General features: G+C 39.4%; 1 protein-coding gene across 2 annotated transcripts in view; it reads right to left on the bottom strand.

Annotated features, from left to right (window-relative positions):
- Window positions 1-21,832, bottom strand: part of LOC142106951 (myosin-binding protein C, fast-type-like) — an 89,149-nt gene that overhangs the window by 44,159 nt on the left and 23,158 nt on the right. The window contains exons 2-10 of one of the 2 annotated variants that reach the window (XM_075190015.1): window positions 19,211-19,288; window positions 15,606-15,635; window positions 13,979-14,056; window positions 11,632-11,780; window positions 7,050-7,167; window positions 6,089-6,131; window positions 5,867-5,929; window positions 2,641-2,819; window positions 357-489 (exon numbers count right to left, since the gene is read on the bottom strand). In XM_075190015.1, coding sequence (XP_075046116.1) covers window positions 357-489; window positions 2,641-2,819; window positions 5,867-5,929; window positions 6,089-6,131; window positions 7,050-7,167; window positions 11,632-11,780; window positions 13,979-14,056; window positions 15,606-15,635; window positions 19,211-19,288 — 871 coding nt within the window. The remainder of the gene's footprint in view (window positions 1-356; window positions 490-2,640; window positions 2,820-5,866; window positions 5,930-6,088; window positions 6,132-7,049; window positions 7,168-11,631; window positions 11,781-13,978; window positions 14,057-15,605; window positions 15,636-19,210; window positions 19,289-21,832) is intronic. The other variant, XM_075190016.1, reaches the window with a different exon arrangement.

The raw sequence follows: 21,832 nt of genomic DNA, 5'->3' as shown, positions 1-21,832 counted from the left end.
GAAGATGCCCGTGAGGCGAGAATGGCATCGCCGGAGCACTAGGGGGCATGGGAGATGCACTGTTCCGCCCCTCGTATTTCCTTTCTATTTTGCTTTTTATAAGTATCAGTATCAGGTATGTAAACTGGTACTAGTTCTTTTGTTGGCCTACCAATGTTTCATCTTGATATGTACATCATTTCACATATACAAATGTATTTTTTTTTTGTATAAGCCAATCCTCTAGAAGGCCAGGTTCCTAATGTGACATCCAGTTGTTGACTTTATTCATAAATTGTCCTTACATGACATCCCTCTTAGCTCAAATGTGTGTTATGCTATATTGGCAAAGATCACTAGGATTCACTGTCACTTACTTGGCACTGGGACGTATCTCTTGCCCATTCTTAAACCACTTAACTGGAAGATCAGGGTTTGTGACCTCCACCGACATTTTAATCCTGTGGCCTTTGTCTACTGAGTAACAGGATTCTAATTTCTTTCCAAATGCTGCAAAGGTAAAGTAGACGTTATGGGACAGATAAATTAGACAATAACACATATGTAATATTCATTTGTCTTGTTGTCAATGTTTTCCCTACTATAAGGTTCTTGCTGTTCATTCTTCAAGAAGTCCTTCACCGGAACCCTAACCACCCTCAACTTACAGAACTGGATGTTCCTATATTTGGTATCCCCACCTTTTGTGAGTCATTCATTCCCTGTTTCCTGGTCAATAATTAACATTCCTAATGTTCTTTATATACTAACAAGACAGTATATTTATGCCTTCAATTCACTGACTTGAGATGAATATACTACAGTATCCACCATGGTGCAGAATGTGCAGTGTACACAGGCCATTGAGTCTAGGAGTCCCTGTGCTAGCACCTTGACTTATGGGCCTAACCTGCATGCACAGTTATACAGGAATTTGGCTCTGGTCTGTTGGCCTGGGCTTATTGGGCTGACACTGGCCTATTGTGGGACTGCCCGGGCATTGGGATTCTTCTTTGAGGCTGGCCCCACCCCAGAGACCAATCACTGTATTAAATGTCTTGCTGCCTATAGCAGGCATTAGTCTCCGTGCCATGGCTGGTTAAGCTGTCTGTCTGTCAGACTAGGGCCGGGAGGGTGTGCAACCTGGCTGATGTGCTCCTCTTCACTGATGGACCAGTTGCTTCACCCCTTCTCTTCTCCTCTGCTACTCCCATTCTCTCCGTTCTGACTTTTCCCTTACTTTTCTTTCTGCTACTCAATTTTCCACCCCCTCCCTGTTCCTTTCCCTCTCTCCCCTGCACATGGACCAGCCCATCATTCATCCTTCAGTTCAAGTGGGTCTGTTGCTGGTCAGTGTCCCTGCAGGAAGCAGACAGAGGAGTGTGCCACGAATATCCTTAAAGTTCAGGTAAGTATAGTAGGTAGGGTATTAATGTAATATGCTTGTGGGGAGTATTAATATAGTGTGTGTAGGAGGCATTAATGAAATGTGTGTGGGAGGGTATTAATGTAATGTGTATTTGTGTGGGTATTAAGGTTATGTAGTGGGGCTATTAATGTAATGTGTTGACTAATATAGACTATTAATGTAATGTGTGTGGGGGAAACTAATTGAGGTTATGTGGTGTGGCTATTAAAGCCATGAAGGAGTTGATGTAGGCTATTAATGTAATTTAAGGGTGCTATAATAATGTTGTGGTGTTATTAATATAACACGGATGCTGGTGGGGGGGCTTTTATGTAATTTGGTGGCTGGTAGGGGCAATTACTGTAATGTGAGGTATGTTTTTGTATCAGCAAGTGGGGGCTATTATTTTTTTATGGGGTCTTTTTTATTAAATGTGTGGGCTATTAATATAATGTGATTAATGGGTGCTATTAATATATCAGGGCAAGTTGGGGGGACGGTGGTATATTAATTGTGATTGCTGTTGATTTAATATTGGGACTGGTATGTGGGCTTGGAGTATCCGCTTGTTACTTGGCTTTCCAGGAGGTTATTAGTACCTTTCTCTTTTCCAAAAATGTCCCCAACATTTCAGGATTCAGCAAACAGAACTTAAGATACCATCAGCAGTTAGTCAATGCTTCAAGAACAGGTAGGAGAGAGCAGCACCGTCTGCCAACTGTTCTGGTAGGACAGTCTTGATTGTGGAGAACTGTCAGGACTTTTTCAGGGAATTATGTCCTGCTTCACACTGCTCTCCCTATCCGCCTTTTCCAGCTGCTTTTACAATGTTACGATGCCCACTGGTGGAGTGGGCAGAGCGCTGCTTCTCTATGATGTGGACGGTCTGTGCAGACCGCCAGTGATTATCAAATGGAAGTCACCGGCGTTTCTTCCCACATAAAGCAGCAGAGGTGGGAGCTGTTGTGAAGACCAGACCCCTCCTCCACAGGACACCGAACCAAGTAGGAGCCTATGGATGGGGGAAGTCTTGGTGCACATGTTACAAAAGGATAATAATGTCCCTGAGCATTCAACTAGTAACTTCTTAACAATTTATAAGCAGTAACAATTTATATACTATTCTCTAAACAAAGATAATGGTATATCATCAACTGCAACCTATGATATATACTTAAGTAGATCTAAACAATCTTATTTATAATAATAGTAAGCCACATTTTTTTGGATATGATTCTGTTTTTAGAAGTTACCTTCACTTTTTTTGATCTCCACTTTGACTTTCTTCAGGCGTTTCAGCATGCCTCTAAGATCAGTGACCCCATATTGAAAGGCAATTTTTTCATACTCGCTTGGTTTTGCCTTTTTCAATATTTCCCAGACATCAGGAGGAATTCCCTCTGGTTGATCATCTTCTTTTTTCTTTTCCTCTCTAAGAAATGGAACAATATACAATATAGAATGATAGTGTAGTATGTCACAATGGATGGGATACCCACCCTGCTTCAGATTTCCAGTATAGCTTTTCATGGCAACCATCTACATAGGAGAGTGTCAGCTCCAACCCCTTATTTACTGTTTTGTGACTGGCTCTGACAACAAGCTGCAACAGCAAATCAAAAATTAGTAAGTAAGGGGTGGCACTAGTGACTACACCATGGTGATGATGGTGATGGTAATCAGGGAACATTTAGTTAGAAGTTCCCTTCCCCCACTATATCGTCTGTCCCTTTCCCTTTTTTTTCTGTACCTCCCCCAAGTATATTTTTACAAAATCTTAATAAAAACTTTTCAGTTAAAAAAAATCCTAATAAACCAAATAAACAGATTATTGAAATTGGAATAAATGATAATAATTGCTCAGTTTGCAGGTACAGATCCTAATTTTCTTAACTTGAAAGCATCTTAAACTCAGTTGAGTAGATAAAATGGTATGATCCTCTGTAAATATTCAGGGCAGCAATGAAGATATATTAAATGCTCCTTATATATGGACTGTGTTTTTAGCCCGAACATCAGCCTGTTCGGGCGCTTTTGACAGCAGCCATCAGCAACTGACTCACGTTCCAACAGAATGTTAATCACAGTATTGATAGCTCCAAATCAAATCAAGGCAAAAATTAAATTAGAGGCAGTTATTTACCGCACGGTGGACACCGGTTACTGGGAAACATAAGTGCTTTTGATTATTCAAGTATCCGCAAAAGCCAGAGTTTCACCCGAAATGAGCAGCTCCTTCTGACGCGTTTCGCTTAACTCAGTGGGGAGTGGGGGGGTTTGAAGTTCAAAGACATTAGTTTTTTTGAAACACACAGTACACATGTTTATATATTAAAAGAGAGATTTCACTGGTAGTTTGCAGTTCAGGACGTCAGGGAAAGATGTAAATGTGCGTTGAGGTGCTCATATGCTGCTCTGGCAGACTGATCAGATACGATTGTGCCAACATGTTTCATAGTAGTTAAACTTATTAAACAAAGTAAGATATGTTTCTATGAAAGGAATATTAGAAGGATATGTTAGTAAGCAACTAAATAAGTGTGAGCACAGAGGTATAAACCAGTCGTAGATCATGCAAAAGGATTCATGTATTTTTATAACACAGGACTGGCAGCCTTTTACCTGCATTGCTTTAGTAATGACCCACTGTGTATTAAGTCATCACATCTATGTTTTCCTAAATGTTACTACAACCAAATTCCAGTAGTTCTAAATCCCGCCCACTTTTGTGTTGGCCCCACCTACAGTTGATTTGGTCCTGCCCACATGAGGCCACTTCAAGAATTTTTTCCAGGGCCACTTTAAGTTCCCAATCCGCCCCTCTGCTTCACGAGGAACTCAAGTTATAGGGAACTCAGAGGCACAGGGTTGTTAAATATTCATGATGGGAGGGAACAGGCTGGTATATGGAGGTTATAGGGGACAGACTGGTGATTGGGGGAACAGGCTGGTATAATGTGGTGATGGCACCGGCTGGTACATCGTGGTACCCAAGTTAGTGACTGGCTGTGATGCAGATACACAGTGGTGAAGTATAGATCTTTACAATTTGATGATGGGCACAGCCTTGTACAATGGTGATGGGGCACACTGTTATAGAGTTTAGGGATGGAGGGCATAGGCTGTTTTAATATGGAGTCACAAACTGGTTAAATGGAATGAGGGCACAAACTGCTAATGTGTGATTGGAGCACATGTGTATCAATGATGGCCACAACGAGCTGGTTGTGTTGTGCACAGGTTGACTTATTGGGGTAAATTTGTTCTGGTCTTAATAGCCATCTCATGCTTTCTGTTAGGTAGAGATAAGCATAATTTTCAAAACCGTTCAAATATTTCACTTCATTTCGCATGTTACGGCAGAATTTTGCATATTCCGCTATCAGAATTTGGCCTTAAACATTCCACATGGAATTCAAACCCACCACAGAGACAAACTAATTGACTGTCATTTTCCCATCTCTAATTATAGGCTAGAAATTCAATGCAATGTGAATTTAGAAATACAGTGCGGAATGGCCTTTCCACAAAACGGTAAACCAAAAGCTGAACTTGAAGACTGTCTCGTTGGACTGTCCAGCTCTGCAGCCTATTTTGGAATTTGATTAAAATTTTGCTGGACTCTGCTTTTAGGCAAACCATTATAGCAATCTATTCCCAGAGCTATTCCATTGATTTGGGTGTTTCAGGAGTCTGAATGCCCTATTTTGTGTCTCTCCTTGGATTGTTTTCTAAATTGTAACATAGAATTGTCATGCGGCTGCAAGACTCATCTTCCTTTCTCGCCGCTCCTCGTCTGCCTCCCCTCTCTGCCTTGCCTTACACTGGCTCCCCATTCCTTACAGAATCCTTTTCAAACTCCTGACCGTCACTTACAAGGCTCTCTCCCAGTCTACTGCTCCCTATATCTCTAACCTCCTCTCCATTCACACCCCTGCCCGCTCCCTGCGCTCGGCCAATGACCGTCGCCTCTCCTCCACTCTGATCACCTCTTCCCACTCCAGAATCCAAGACTTCTCCCGTGCTGCCCCCCTTCACTGGAACGACCTCCCTCGCTCCATCCGTCTTTCTCCCAATCTGTCCTCCTTGAAGAGGGCACTCAAAACTTACCTGTTCCTAAAGGCTTACCAACCTTCCACCTAACCTCTCCTCCACCTGTTCTTCCCCTCTCTCCTCCCGCCCCCCCTGTTCTCTCCCCACTTACTTCAACTTGCTCCCTGTGTGCCTGAGATATGTCTACCCTCCCTTAGGATGTAAGCTCATTTGAGCAGGGCCCTCTTCCCTCTGTTCTCCATACCTGCTCTTCTGCTCCGTCTTAACTGCATTAGCCTGCCTGGAGTCTCTGAAGTTTTGGTATTTTTTGTTAACCGTTTGTAATGTGTCACCTTGTTTAGTCTACTGTTTGTGCTGTGTACGGCGCTGCGGAACTCTTGTGGCGCCTAATAAATAAAGGATAATAATAATAATAATAATAATTACCTTTTCTTGAGCAGTGCACTAAAGTCGAGTTCCCCAGCAGAATCATCTTTTTTTTGTTCACCGCTAGAAGTAAAAAAAAAAATACAGGTTAATTTGATTTGTTACAAGTACACTGAGACTGTCACAGGCAGCAGCTTTTGCATGGGATCAGAAAAATATAGTGAAATAATTAAAACAATCAGGTAAGTAGAGTCTTAGTAATAAAACGCACGGGATACTTACGTCCTTTTGAAAGCTTGCAAAAGATTTCCCTCATCTCTTTCCGCTGGAAAAAAATTGAAGAAAACAGCGTTAAATGACAATGGTATTTGGTGTTTTTGTCTATTCGTTTCAATGAATAATTAATTGGATCATAAGAATAAAATATGTGCTTTTTTTATTTAGGGAAAGCTAAAAAACATTAAGATAATTATTATCCTCAAATAAGTGCATAGTGCTTGCCATGTACTATGGATGCTATACTAGGGTTTGCAGAACACTATGTAATGTAGAAAATGAAAATGGGGACATGTATTGAAATTGGTGCACAGGTAACTGTGCCAAAATGTTCAAATCTATTCCATGGAAAATTCACCTCATTTTGCCTGTGGTCTCTTCTGAATTCTTAGGGGTAGATTTATCAAGCTGCGGGTTTGAAAAAGTGGAGATGTTACCTATAGCAACCAATCAGATTCTAGCTGTCATTTATTTAGTACATTTTACAAAATGACAGCTGGAATCTGATTGGTTGCTATAGGTAACACCTCCACTTTTTCAAACCCGCAGCTTGATAAATTTACCCCTCAGTCTTATTAAGAAAAAACAAAGCGAAAAATTGGCCTACCAGCACACTGCCTGCAGCAAAATGATCAAAGCTAGAGCAATCAGAGAAGCGTTTATTAGCTGGTGGTGAAGGGGATTACTAGGGAGTCCTGGGGGTATATTTACTAAACTGTGGGTTTGAAAAAGTAGAGATGTTGCCTATAGCAACCAATCAGATTCTAGCTGTCATTTATTTAGTACATTCTACAAAATGGTAGCTAGAATCTGATTGGTTTCTATTAGGGAAACGGATTAGACCCAAATCTAATCAGTTTTCGGCTGTTCTGAGGTGGCATAGGCGGTCCTTCCTGTCACAGTGATGTAGAAAGTATATGTGATCAAATAAAAAAAAAAACGTTCCTATCAAGCATGAAATACATACGTTCCACATCAATATTGAAGGAAGAGCTGTCACATTTGTCTTTGGAAACCACTTCACATCTGTATCCGCCAGCGTCAGCTACGACTGCCTTAAGAATTTTCAGTTCAAAATTATATATCTGTAAAGAGACATGAAATTCATATGTAAATGTCCCGGCTTATTTTACAGCTATGCATCCCTGGCATCTCTTCTTAAAATTATATGGATTTATGAACTTTACTTTACATAGAGGTTTGAGACCATCTCTACAACCATCCCTGCGTCAGTTTGACAGGAGCTTAATAAAACTATTCTGTGCTGTTTCTCCTTAACTAATTAACTTACACTGACTACCTGCTTACCTACATTTCCATCCTCATTCCATGACACTGCCCCCTGTTTTTGCTTTACTAAAGGTTGCATTGTTTGAGGAGGTTGAAGATCCTAACTTCATAGGGATGTCAATGTAAGCAGTGACAGGACTGCAGGTGTTAAACCAGCTCCAATATTATGTCAGTTTGGCTCATGAACCCAAGCAGTGTCGGACTGGCCCACAGGACTACCGGAAAAATGACCGGTAGGCCCCGCTGCCTTACGGCCACACCCCCTTCTAGAAGTGGGCGGAGCCCATTTAGCTCACATGTTTGGTATCCCCGCTGCCCTCCCCGGCGTCCCTGCTGCTGTGTGTACAGAGTTTATCTCGTCTGCTTGTTATAAACCTTTGTAATCATTCTCACTGCCGGCCTGGTGTGGAGAGTTCCCCAATCACCATCCTGATATCACCCGTGTTACACGCAGTATGTGTGCCCAGATCCTGCCAGCGTGTTAGACAGAGGAGCGTGTGCCTGCTGGGAGACCAGGTCCAGGGATTCTTGTCAGATATTTCCAGATAAGGGTTTGACCACAGGGAACAGTTCCCCCTACGCACATCAGACTTCTTGTCAGTAAGTGTGTTACACACAAACTGTCTGAGCGTGAGCGGAATAATAAAGAGAATACTCGTAGAATATTTAACTTAAACCAGGAATTAATGAATGGCTGCTGAACATATGTATCCTGTCATCCAGCCGGCAGCCACGTTCTGGATCAAAGGGGGGGGGGGGGGGGTCAGCTCACCTGGTGGTCGGGGTCCCTGCTGCTGCAGATGACTGGCTGCAGTCATCTTTTAAATGCGATCGCAGCTGCGATCATGTGACCCACCCCCTCCTCCTCCTGTCAGCTGACTATCTTATGCTCCCGCCGCCGCTGAAGGACTAAGGAGCAGAGGCTGCATCAATCAAAATATGGGTAAGTAGATTTTCTTATTTTTATTTAATATTATTGGATATGTATTTTAATTTCCTCCAAATTCCAGGACTTTCACTTGACACAGAATTATCTTATATATATATCCTCCATCTGTTCTCTAGCTACTGGGTAAGCAGAGGTTAGCCAAGCCTGGTTTACTGGAACAATCCCAATTTTTGGTAACTGTTCTACCCAATCTAAGGGGCAGGTCAAGAATGTGTACTCTATATACACACTGCATTCTTTATATACTACACTATGGTACTAGCTGTCCTTCGTGAGCTGACCACTCCCCCTCTAGTGTCTGGCCCCGCCTCTATGAAGGCTGGCCACACCCCCACTGGTGGGCCCCTAGCGTTGCAGTCCCCCGGTGGGCCCTTCATGCCCCAGTCCGACACTGAACCCAAGCATTAATGTGTTGCAACTTACCATATTCTGTTTTATGTATGTTTTAAGCTAATGTGTTGTGCACCACATTAAAGAATAATATACATTATGCACAGTGGTAAGATCTAGCCCTATCAATGATTACCATGGTAAGGGTGTATTTGGACATATTGGGCCTGATACATTAAGAGAAAAAAAAGCAAAACAAAATGAGTAACTTTGCACTTTGGCAAAACCATGTTGCATTGGATGGGGAGCTAAATTAAAATGTGGGGACAGATTTGTAGTTAGGGTAAGGCATGTTCAAGATTAACTTTACATTTCAGTGTGAAAATAAAGCTATCAAGTATTTGTGAACTACATGAAAAAACAGCCAGTATTTTCCTTATGTGCAAAATAATAAACTAATTTACACCCCTTGCATTGTAACATGGCTTTGTCCAGGAGAAAAATTACTCCTTTTTTTGCCTTATTTTCCTTAGTGATTCATGCCCATTTTGTATAAATTATGTAGACAAAAAGTCTTTACTTTTGTCTTTTAAACTTCAGACTGAGGGGTATATTTACTAAACTGCGGGTTTGGAAAAAGTGGAGATGTTGCCTATAGCAACCAATCAGATTCTAGCTGTCATTTTGTAGAATGCACTAAATAAATGAAAGCTAGAATCTGATTGGTTGCCATAGGCAACATCTCCACTTTTTCAAACCCGCAGTTTAGTAAATCTAGCCCTTGGTTTTGCTATTTCAAGAATTACTAAAACTAAACTATATGTTGCTACAAGAGTGTCTGATAACTTTACTCTATGTAGCAATTTCAGTACTTTGACAAAATTCGAGATGTTTGACATACTGTTTACATTTGCGGTGCAGTTTAGTACAAGATATTATTTTCTGTTATCTGCAATTTCACATAGAGGAGAATTGGATTGCAATGTTTTGCAGTTGGATTACTGAGAGAATATATGCTGTGTGTAAGAAATTATCTCCCCCCACAATCACAATTTTATCTCAAACATCTTCAGCTATTATTTTGATTGGTTGAAGGGGGTTTATATACATATTGCACAGCACCCCTATATTCTGTGCCTCTGATGAAATCACCAATATAGGTGAAGAAACGCGTTTAAAAGACATCCGAGCAGTGACTGCTATATCTTTTTAGATACTGACATTACAAGTTTGGATTGACAAGTTTTGCACGGTGGAAGAAAGCCAATATGGAGTGAGATTCACAACTTAAGGAATTCTGACCACCCCGTATATATATATTTAGGCATCTGTGATTACCTGATTAATCATTTCGTTGTAAATCAACTTATTCACGGTGGCTTAGTGGTTACCACTTCTGCCTCACAGCACCGGGGTTATGAGTTCGATTCCCAACCATGGCCTTATCTGTGTGGAGTTTGTATGTTCTCCCCGTGTTTGCGTGGGTTTCCTCCCACACTCCAAAAACATACTAGTAGGTTAATTGGCTGCTATCAATTTGACCCTAGTCTCTGTCTGTCTGTGTGTGTGTGTGTTAGTGAATTATATAACATGCACACACACACACACACATATATATATATATATATATATATAAATAGCTGATGATGATGTTTATGTGAGTTTGCATATTTCGTAGGAGTGTTGCCGTTTTGAGTACATAAGTAATTATGCCACTCTGAATATATTTTTATATATATTTAGAGATGTTTTTTAGCAATACTATCCGTCTTGGCAACATTTGATATATGCATTTATAACACAATATTGATTTGTATCTTATTGTTACTGCTTTTAATCAATTTTGTGTTATTATTACTAAATACTTCATATTTTCATAGAATGTACAGCTCAGTTTTTTCAGTGGCAATTATTTTCTCTTAGAGTGTGGATTTATATTTGTTTCATATATCTATATCTATCTATCTATCTATCTATCTATCTGTATGTATATATGTGTGTGTGTGTGCGTGTGTGTGTATATATATATATTCATATTCGTTTACTTCCACAATTGTCACTATAGTTTGCTCTTTCCATTTTCATTTATTTTGTTTATCTTCCGTATACACATGTATATGTGGGAATCTTATATTTATCTGTTTTCTATAATCTATTTTTTTTATTTTACATTTAGTGGTGTTAACACAGAACCACAGGACTTGTGTTGTAGGAAACAGAATTTTAAGTATTATTTGCTACTTCCTATTGTAAACCGCACATTGGAACAAATGATTGTTTTTAGATGGAGGCATAACTAGATATTTGTGGGACCTCTAGCAAAATTTTGGAAGAGTTCCCGTGTACATGAAGTGGACAATTTCTCCTCTACCAATCAGTCCATGGCTGCTGTTATAGTAACCAATATGAAGCAGCCTACACTCTTCCCCAATCCCAGGCTCCTTTTGGTTTATATATAAATAAAACGCCACATGTTGACCATTTCTGATATTCTAATAGCATGTTGATGACTGCAGGGTCGGCGGAACATGGCAAGCACGGTATTCATGGCATGAGGGCTTCACGGTTTCCTGGGCACTCTCCCATCCCGCCAAGGATAAACAAATATTTTTTCGGCACTGGCACCTTCTCCCTAAACTTCTCCCAAAAGTTCCTGTACTGAACAAAGAAGGGACCGGTATAGGCGCAGTGTGGCTTCACTGTGTAAATTGCTGGCGCGGATGAGGGATGTTTGCTGGACATGCTAGAGGCAGCCCTGCGTGAGTGTACACTAATAAATCAGAAAGGTAGCCCCAAAAGCAAGAGCAAATTGACCATTATCCAAATTGTTTATATTAGTTTTAACTGTAACGCAATATGAAATGTTGGGTCAGAAAACAACTGTATGCTTAAGTTTTGTGTCTAAGATAAAACATTGTGTATATACAGTAGATGGAAAAATACTATACATCCATTCTATAGACCCCACACACCATCTTACCTTCTTTTCTTTCTCAACGGTTTCCTTGAATTGGAAACGAGTCCCACTTTTGCTTCCCAGTTCCAGCCACTTGCCTTTGAACCATTTAATCGATGGCTTCACTGCCAGCTGACTGGCATCAACACTGGCACTTAGAAAAATATCTTTTCCTGTAAAAAATATTTGTTGGCCAGTTAAATATTGTAGAGCAGACATATTGTTAAGCCTGGTCTGCTATACCCTTGTCATACCACGATACCTTCACATACAGCTAAAAGCATAGTGATAACAACTAATTTTGCAGTCAATGTGATGTTGTACTCTGCCCAGTTCTGGAACTACAAATTTGGAGCATGTAGGCACACAATATAAGGTGCCATCTACTCTGCAAATCTCAACCCTTCAACACAACTTTATGTCAGTTTATAAATCAAACCTAAGCCCTTCTTCCGCATCCCCTCAGGTACATTATGATCTAAATACCTGTTGGTTCTTCTTGTTGCCTCACTTTTCTAGAATAACAATAAAAAGGAGGTTGCCACAAGATGTGAGGTCCAGAGTTGTCTCTATTCGGTGTGCGATTCCCATAGTCCTATGCATTCCCACCACTGCGCTCTTGTCACACCTGCATTCTACTGTCAGTGGACAACTTGCTGCTTGTCTGACAAAAGACAGAGTTGGCAGGAGCAAGGAGATTCCAGCAATGTCTGCCGCACGGTCTTGCCGATCCATTCTTTACTTAAGATATTCAGCTCAAAACTGAATTATCCTTTGAAAGTGGTATGTGGTTGACTGACGGATCATCTGGCCTATGCAACATTTGGGAATAATTCTATTGGAAGGGGCCACATATTTAACACAATTACATTTTCTGGCACATATTTACTAGATCTGCTCTGCTGAGTAAAATGGAATTTTCATACTTGTCTGAAATCCTTTTCTCCAAATCCATTGGGGGACAAAGGTGCAATGGTGTATAGAAGATCCTCCAGACGTTGTCACTTTAAGAAATCTTAAACAAGTCCCTCCTATATATCCCTATCCGGCAAGGAACTCAGTTTATTTTAGTGTACCCAGCAGGACAGGCTACTTTTTTGCTGGGCTGCATCGGTAGCCTTAATTTTTACTTTTACTACCGCAGCCATTTGAATTGACTGCTCCAGGGGTCTGTGTGAGTTAAACTGAGAATATTTTAACTTTTTGTGCACTAGTGAATTTCACATTGTTGTTTTTGAAACAGACACAACTTTCTTTTGGTATGATAGCAGGCAGCATGGTGGCTTAGTGGTTAGCACTTCTGCCTTACAGCACTGGGGTCACGAGTTCGATCCCCGACCATGACCTTATCTGTGTGGAGTTTGTATGTTCACCCCGTGTTTGCGTGGGTTTCCTCCGGGTGCTTCGGTTTCCTCCCACACTCCAAAAACATACTAGTAGTTAATTGGCTGCTATTAAATTGCCCTTAGTCTCTTTCGGTCTGTGTGTTTGTAAGTTAGGAGATTTAGATTGTAAGCTTCAATGGGCAGGGACTGATGTGAATGTGTTCTCTGTACAGCGCTGCGGAATTAGTGGCGCTTTATAAATAAATAGATGATGATAGTCAAGAAAAATATATATTTTAAACATACCATATTGGAAAAACTTTAATTTGCTCTAACTGGGGGGGGGCTGTCTGGGGTCCACCCTACTACCAGCAGGCTGTATTTTTTATATAAATCAAACCTAATAGCAAGTGTTAAAAACTTGTCTTGTGCTTATGACCTGGTTGGGTGTAAGTGATACTGGGTGTAAGTATGCCCGACGTAAGTGATTCTGGGTGTAAGTATGCCCGACGTAAGTGATACTGGGTGTAAGTATGCCCGACGTAAACCTGGCACGTATTATTATGCTTTAATAACATTTCTTCAGACCTGAAAATAGTAGTAACATGTACAACAAAAACTGACCCATGAATTTAAGATAAAGGCTTTACATCACTACATAATCTCAAAATCATTTTTTTTTTACACTTTTGTGTATTATTGTCTATTATTATAGTGACATGAAGCGGTCTTCTATTTGCTCTGTAGTGTTTATTTCTATTCATGGCTGATAATGTAACTCTTTGTTTCTAACTCAGTGAGCAATCCAGTTGCAGCCAAATATACCTTTTTATACACGTGACTCACTCAGTCTGTCATTGCATTCAAGCACAAAATGTGCTTGCAAAGCCTTTGAGAATGTAGCCTAATTGCTAATGTCAACAAGGCATTCTACTATTTGTTATGTTTATTTAGAAACTTGGTGACATTACTCTACTACTGTCCATTGGTGATATTTCAGAATGCACTTAGGACTTAGCCTAATAAACTCCTGGCATTATACATACCAGCTTCCACAGATATATTTTCTGGTGTCTTCAGGAACAACCCTGTAAGTTCAGGAGCACGGTCTTCAGGCTTTGAGTCTACAATTCAAATGAGAACAGAGCTTATTACTCCCAAGAAATAACTAGGGTTATAAAACATTATCTTTTTTACCTGGAAACATATATCCTTGGGGAATACATTACAATTAATATACTTCGTGCCTCTATTGCACTGTGAATTTTAAAAAGGATCCCAATGATCGGCAAATCTGATATAATATCCTGCATATTGCAAATGCAATACTGTGTCTAAAATATATTACAGGGCATGGGTGGTAATGACCAGACAATTAAAGGGATATATATTCTTTTACTTTTACCGGTTGGTCGATGATATTGTTTCATTTCCGAAGTCAAATCCTGAATTATGGGCAATTCTTCAATCCTCAATTATGAGCTTTCCAAGTGGGCAATTACATATTTAGGCAGTATTAAGTTGTTTAGGTCAGTACAAACTTTAAATACAAACCTGCCTAAAAGAAGCTATCATAAAATATAAAATTAAACACATATCATTGCACAATCTGAAAATCATGTGTACTCTTATTTTATCCGCAATAGATTTCTACATATTACTATGCACATTCTGCAGTAAGGTTTCCTGTTCTTCCAGTTTTGAGTAACGTATTTCCTTTCCTAGTAAGATAATGATTGTATCATTAAATTGGTGGGAGAAGAGACTGCCGTTTAAATGGTCATGTCGGTGAGCTTCATGGAAAACAATGTCCACACGTACTTCATTGAAGGTGTCTTCATCATACAACTAAGTATATTCATGTAAGTTTAATGGAGGCTGTATGGTAAAAATTCTTTTGGACAAGTAGATTCCAATTTAAGAACAATATCTGGTCTTGTTCCGTTGGCAGAGTTTTCATCTTAACACAACAATGCCTCTCTATGAAGTAACAAAATGCCTTCTTCAACTGTTCTGTTCAGAATGAAGACCTTTAAAAGAATAAAATGTTCATGACTTCATGAGGCTTTGACATGTCTGATTGTGACTAAAAAATTAATACATTTAAATCTCAGCGCCATTTCATTGCCCTGGATTTCTTCAACAGCATTTGATTATCCTGGTTTTGTTAATCAATATTCAATTTTCTGGGTTTCTTAGCAGCATTTGATTATCCTAGATCTCTTCAGTAGCATTTGATTATCCTAAATCTCTTCAGTAGCATTTGATTGTCCTGGATCTCTTTGGCAGCATTTGATTGTCCTGGATCTCTTCGGCAGAATTTGATTGTCCTGAATCTCTTCGGCAGAATTTGATTTGCCTTGACCTTCGTCAGTATTTGATTATCCTGGGTCTCTTCGGCAGTATATGATTGTCCTGGGTCTCTTCGGCAATATATGATTGTTTTGGATCTCTTCTGCAGCATTTGACTATCCTGGATCTCTTCGGCAGCATATGATTGTTCTGGATCTCTTCGGCAGCATTTGATTGTCCTGGATCTCTTCGACAGCATATGTTTGTCCTGGATCTCTTCGGCAGCATTTGATTGTCCTGGATCTCTTCAACTCATCATTCTGAAATATATTTTCAGAACGCTGACAATGTTCATTATTAAACTGTATGTTTTAAACTTACCATCTGGTGGCAATTCTTCATCATGGATGTCTGTAAATCAAAGAATGATAAAATGAATAGAAAAATCAATGAGAAATTATTGAATTTCATACCATGTGTTCTACACCAGTTAATTCTAGCTTGCACGGTGAATAATCAGGATGTTGATGGACAACCGGAAATATCATGGCTTCAAGAAACTGAAGGACCACTGCTTTTCTGGCAAGGTGAACTTTTCTTTCACGGTCCATGACCAGATACTACTCATACCCGTTTCCAAAATGGCTCTTCAACCTCACTTCCCAACCTGACAAGCAGTGGAATCTTCGATGTCTTCACTGATGACCGTTTGAAAAATTTGGCATGCAATCATGCACATAGAAAACAGTATTACACATGTAGTGAGACAGAGACAAACATGACAATTTTAAACAGAAAATGTTATTATTTTTATAATAAATAATATAAAATAATATTGTATATTATGATATATTATTATATTATAAAACAGCCAAATGAATGCCTCATTTGTATAAATATTGCAATTATGCATGAAGTCATATTGCAATTAAGACAATGGAGTACATTTTGTACTGCATTGTAGAAGGTGGAATATTAGTATTTGCTAAATGGAATTCATGTTACGCTGTGTCAAAAAGCAGAATGGAAAAAAACACCATCCAATTCATCAATGCTAATGAAAGGATAGACATGTTTTAATGAAGATAATGTTTTCGTATCAGATATATGACATACATAACACTAATGCATGCACCAATAAGCACGTCAGTAGTGGTTATTTAAAAATGCTTTTTCTTGTTAAATATTATGTGATAACTTGAATGGAGACATTTATGAAAACTACTGCAGAAGAAAGAGACCCACAGCCCATAGCAATTAATCAGGTGCTTACTTTTTTTTTCTAAATGGAACTAAAAAAATGAGAGGATGAATTCTATTGGTTGCTATTGGCTACAACACCTTTTTCTTATGCACTGATTTTATTTTACAATGTCCACCATTGCATCATCGTGTCATCATGAAATGTGTTTCCCTGATAAATTTAGATCAATACCGGTCATCAGACAGTCTTAAAGTAGAGCTTTCACCCCCACAAAACTACTACTACAAATAAAATGCATGTTGATCCTGTATTAAAAGGCAATAAAAGTAAAACTTATCATATAATGCCAGGAGTTTAACTCACTGTAAGATCTCATTATCAGTCAGTTCATGCCAGAGCCAATGGGACCCTAGCCAACATACTGGTTTGGGACCTACTTCCACCTTCATTTGTCAACCCGCCCCCTCCCCAAAAAAAGAAAAACAGGTTACGGTAATCTAGGACCCTCAGTGCCCCCGAGCCCTCGGTGACAGCTTAAGTTACCTAATGGGTGATCTGGCTATGGTTCACACGCCAACACATTCCCTGAAATGAACATCAATAGGATATTGTTATGGTAGGTATGGTGTTGTGCATTGTTTCCCTACACACAATAGAGGCAGCCATATAGCCTACCTATTCACTATTATATATACCTATGCACCACATCCCTACACTGGCTCCTTGTGTCTTCCAGAATCAAATTCAAATTACTCACCCTTACTTACAAAGCCCTCAGCAACATTACCCCTGCATACATCTCAAATCTCATATCAAAATACTCTCCCTCCCGCCCTTTTAGAGCTACCTCTGACCTGCGCCTTTTCTCGTCTCTGATAACCACCTCTCACTCCCGCCTACAAGACTTCTCCCATGCTGCTCCTCACTTATGGAATTCCCTACCACACATAATCAGACTTTCCCACAGCCTTCAAATCTTTAGACGCTCTTTGAAAACTCATCTCTTTTTTTTAGAGGTGACCTTATCCCCTATGATACAATTCACACACTAATGCACCCTTACAGATGTCCAAATCTCCACTCTGCGCCACACTTGCTCCTCTTGTTTCATCTGTGCCCTCTTTTACTTAGAATGTAAGCTCTCTAATGAGCTGGGTCCTTCATACCCTTTGTTTTCATGTCTGCGTTTATTATGTTTGCCTTGTATGTCCCTGATTTATGTATGTACTGTTTTCCCTACTGTACGGCGCTGCGGACTGCTGTGGTGTCTTACAAATCTATGATAATAATACTATTAACTAGTGTGTGTAGGGTATTTGTAGGATATTTGTGCCTATTGGTTACAGCACCTATTTTTCATGCACCCATTATTATTATTATGATTATCGTAGATTTGTTGCATTCGTAAAATGCACCCATTCTTTTTTACAGGTGATAGGTACATTTTACACTTTTCAAAGGTTGATTACTACCCGATAAATCAACTATGATTGAGTACCTCCTATCTCCTAAGGTTACAAATTCATCAACATTATTCTTCATCTAAATTACGCTTTGCTACGAAACATTCTTAACTGGACAACAATTAGACAATATTTTGGACACATTGAAACAAATTGAGCACTGCATCATCTACCTGTACATACTGAACAACTCTGTATACACATTGACCACAAAATGCACTAACAGTACACTAAAACAACACAATAGACTTACAATAAAAATTTTCTGACGAGTCATCTACTCATAGAATACAACTAACGCATAAAGCACAAATATAAACCACAACCCACTCACATAAACAGCACATCAAGCTGTGTCCGCAGATGTACAATGAAAGCAGCGAAATCATTACAACAGTATTCACAATAACAGTGTCAGCTTTATTAGATTTTTATTAAAATGGTCAAACAATTGTTTTATTTACATGTACATCAAAGTAAGATGACTATAGCATGTCTTTACTAACACCCGTGTGTTGTGACAGTTGTGATGCCTCATACAGGACTCATAACGTAGCAAAATGTAAAGGACAAAGCTTTGCCACCAATTAATCAACAGGGCTAAAGCCCTATTACTGGCACAAATTGGTGTTTTTGCCAGTAATAGGACAATAGACTTTATGCTGATGATAGGAGATGCTTTCAGTCTACTATATATGTTAACGGTTACCACTGGAGATAACCCAATTATTTCTGGCAATAACTCCGCCGTCATTAAGCATCACCGGCTTTGGCTGGCAAAGACGCTTTTTTCATGCAACTGTCTTTTAATCATGGTGGTACTTGTAACGCTGCAATGTTTGTTCTGCTAGGCTCTCTCTGTATGGCATTACCAGAAGTGTCCTCCCCAAAAATTATTTCTTCATTACATAAATTAGTTTTTCCAGTGAAGGTTTCTTGGGAATGGATAGGTGTACTGCCGCGCCTCACAGTAAACAAACATTATGTTCTGGGGTGAGGGTGGATCAGTAGGTGTAATATAACTTATTATTTCTACAGGTATATTTCATGTATAAAAGTTTTTTTGGCTTTTAAAAATATCTATCAGTGGAACCAAAAGCTCAAACCTGGCTTCCGGTTCCAGACATGCACTGTTGCCCCCATTCGTGTTCAGTAAATTAACTTTTACTGCTCTAGATAACTTTACCATGGCAGACGAGTTGCACTTAGTTGCCACGCCAATAAAATACTGCTAAATCATGGCAAAAACTTTTTATCGCCGCACTACTAAAAGTAATTGCAAGTCATTTGGAGCCTTAGTTACCTCCTGATAATCTTACCTTTTGCCTCTTCTTTCGGGGCCTCTTTGGCTGCCTGTTTGGCAGCTGGTTTTGCAGGACCAGGTCCCTTTTTAATGGCTGTGGAAATAAATAGGAATGTTTGTAAATAAGTAGATCTTTGACTCATTCTTACTACGACAAAAGTTTTCAATGTGGCTTTGGTACCCTGCCCCATTTTAGGTCAATATAAACCATTTAAAGATAAAGGCGTCAAGACAAAACCTTAACTTCCTGTTCTTTGTTTAACGAATTACACTAGACTATCTAAGGTGAGATGATGCTACGCTGAGTTCCAGAAATGCAATATTTTTAAGAATATTTTAAATGCTTACCAAGTGACGTATTTTTGGCAATTTTATTGGGAGTGGTCATGATATTTCTTTAGGCATTTATCAGTTAGATGGTTAATTGAGAACTATACATTGTTATGTGTGTGGTATTTAATTAAATTCTTACTCCCTGTCTCGTTGAATGACAGACTGCCACTTTAAATGGGTTGCATCATGAAACTTCCTCCTTCAGATTCTGCCTATCTGTGATCTCATTAGCATACTGTCACTAGATGGTGGGTCCATATCAGAGCTGTCAATCAGGCTTTGACTCAGCATTGACCAGAGCAAGCAGCATGCACTGCTTATACAGTAGTAGTAAATAATAATAATAGTAAATGTAGTAGTAAATTGCACATATCCCTTTGAATTGCAATAATCCAATGAAATCAGATTGCAGTGGAAATTGGCTGCACACCATGTACACTAATCTCTAAGGATTGGCCAATGACCTCGCATATGCAAAAATGGGGGCTTTTTCACGATCTTACTTATTCAACATGCTGAATAAAATAAAATCAAATTGGATTGTTTAGTAACAATAGCTGGGTACACACTACACGGTTTTTGTCCAATAATCGTCTCAATCAGCCGACATACGACCACTCGTTCAAAAGTCGGGTCAGTGTGTGTAGTGCCACGATGGTCGAAAGTCTGCCCAAATGGATGATTGTTGCCTTATTTGGTTGGTCGTACCGTTTAATATTTTCGTTTCAATCTCGTTTCCGCTGTGTAGTGTGTATAAACTTCCGACCGATCCACAACAGTGAGTACGAAATTACAGTCATTGCTCACGACAACATGGCTGTAAAAAGTCGCTAAAGGGACGTCCGCTCTTCCCTTTATCGTCCTAAACAAGGCTAGTGTGTATGCAGTCCATGGACCGAGCGATCGGCCCATCGATCGCATGTAAAATCGCTCGGCATAAAAAGGTGGTTGAAATTTCTGTAGTGTGTACCCAGCTTTAGTCTGACCAACCAATATTTTCCCTACAGTGCAGTACCATGAATCTCCCAAGATCTGAAAGCACACTATTATTGATCTGTCCGTTCACACAACAGATGAACACATTTCCAAAATGTCTACTAGTTCACATTACTTAAGTTACTCTCTTTGCTTCCCATCATTCACATAATATATATAGTACAAAGTACTTCTACTTAAAGGAGCAATCTTATTATAAAATGAGTCTTTTTAACCGATATCACTGTGGCAGGCTAAAAGACAAAGCTTGGTAATTACCAATTTCCTTGGTTTGTTTCTTCAGGCTGCTATTAATGAATTATAATCCTGCAGACTTTCCACATTATTATGTGACTACTATGGCAACCACAGTCACATTACACATGACATACTAAGCAGAGAGGCTTTGGAACATTCCTATTTCTGCACAGTACACTGTAAAATCCTCACCCTCTCTAATCCCCATTCTGTCTTCACATGCTAGTGACAGGTAGCCATACTGGACTTCACTCCAGAGAGATTTTGTAAAGGAAATCATGATTTGTAGGAGGAAAGCTAAGAATTATCACATGGATGCTTAAAAGGTACTTAATTTGCTATTTAAACAAAAAAAAAAACAACAACCTTTTATTTGCTATTGCTGCTTTAAGTTTAAAGCAGTCCGTTCTGTTTCACTATCCTGTATTTCATTCTTTATATCTTTATACAGCTAAATGTGTCTCCTTTGTTCCTCACAGCATTGCCTCATTTCAGTACAATTGAATCTCACTACACTCTTGTGCCTGAAAGCTCTGTCACTGACTGCTCCTTACCACTGTAACGAAATTCCTCTTGCCCTGTGTCAAACTGTCTTCAAATCTGAACAAAGATTGTTAGCACTTTGTATACCCCAATCTGGGTCACTTATGAGATTGAGAATACACAGGAGAATACCAGGTACCAGGTTACCATTATAAATAAATCCAGAGCATTAAGTAGAATTTCCATGACAAGTGAAGTCCTCCTATGCAATACTTTGCAAATACTGCATCTTGTCCCACATTGAACATTGTTTACTTTATCTGCATTACTTCAGTGCTTCTTTTACACACATCCATAGCAACTACTGGCAAGCAAAGGCTGTGTTTATGTACAACTAAGGGAACACTAGAGGCTTAGGGTCTGAGTCCTTAAGGAGAGCAAAGCATAAAAAAAGGAGTAACTTTGCACCTGGGCAAAACCATGTTGCATTGGAGGGGGAGCTAAATGTAAAATGTGGGGACAGATTTATATTTGGGGTAAGGCATGTCCTAGATAAACTTTAAATTTCAGTGTAAAAATAAAGCTATCA

The sequence above is a fragment of the Mixophyes fleayi genome, chromosome 11, assembly GCF_038048845.1.
Source record: "Mixophyes fleayi isolate aMixFle1 chromosome 11, aMixFle1.hap1, whole genome shotgun sequence".
NCBI lineage: Eukaryota > Metazoa > Chordata > Amphibia > Anura > Limnodynastidae > Mixophyes > Mixophyes fleayi.
This window is presented reverse-complemented; position numbering and strand designations above follow the sequence as displayed.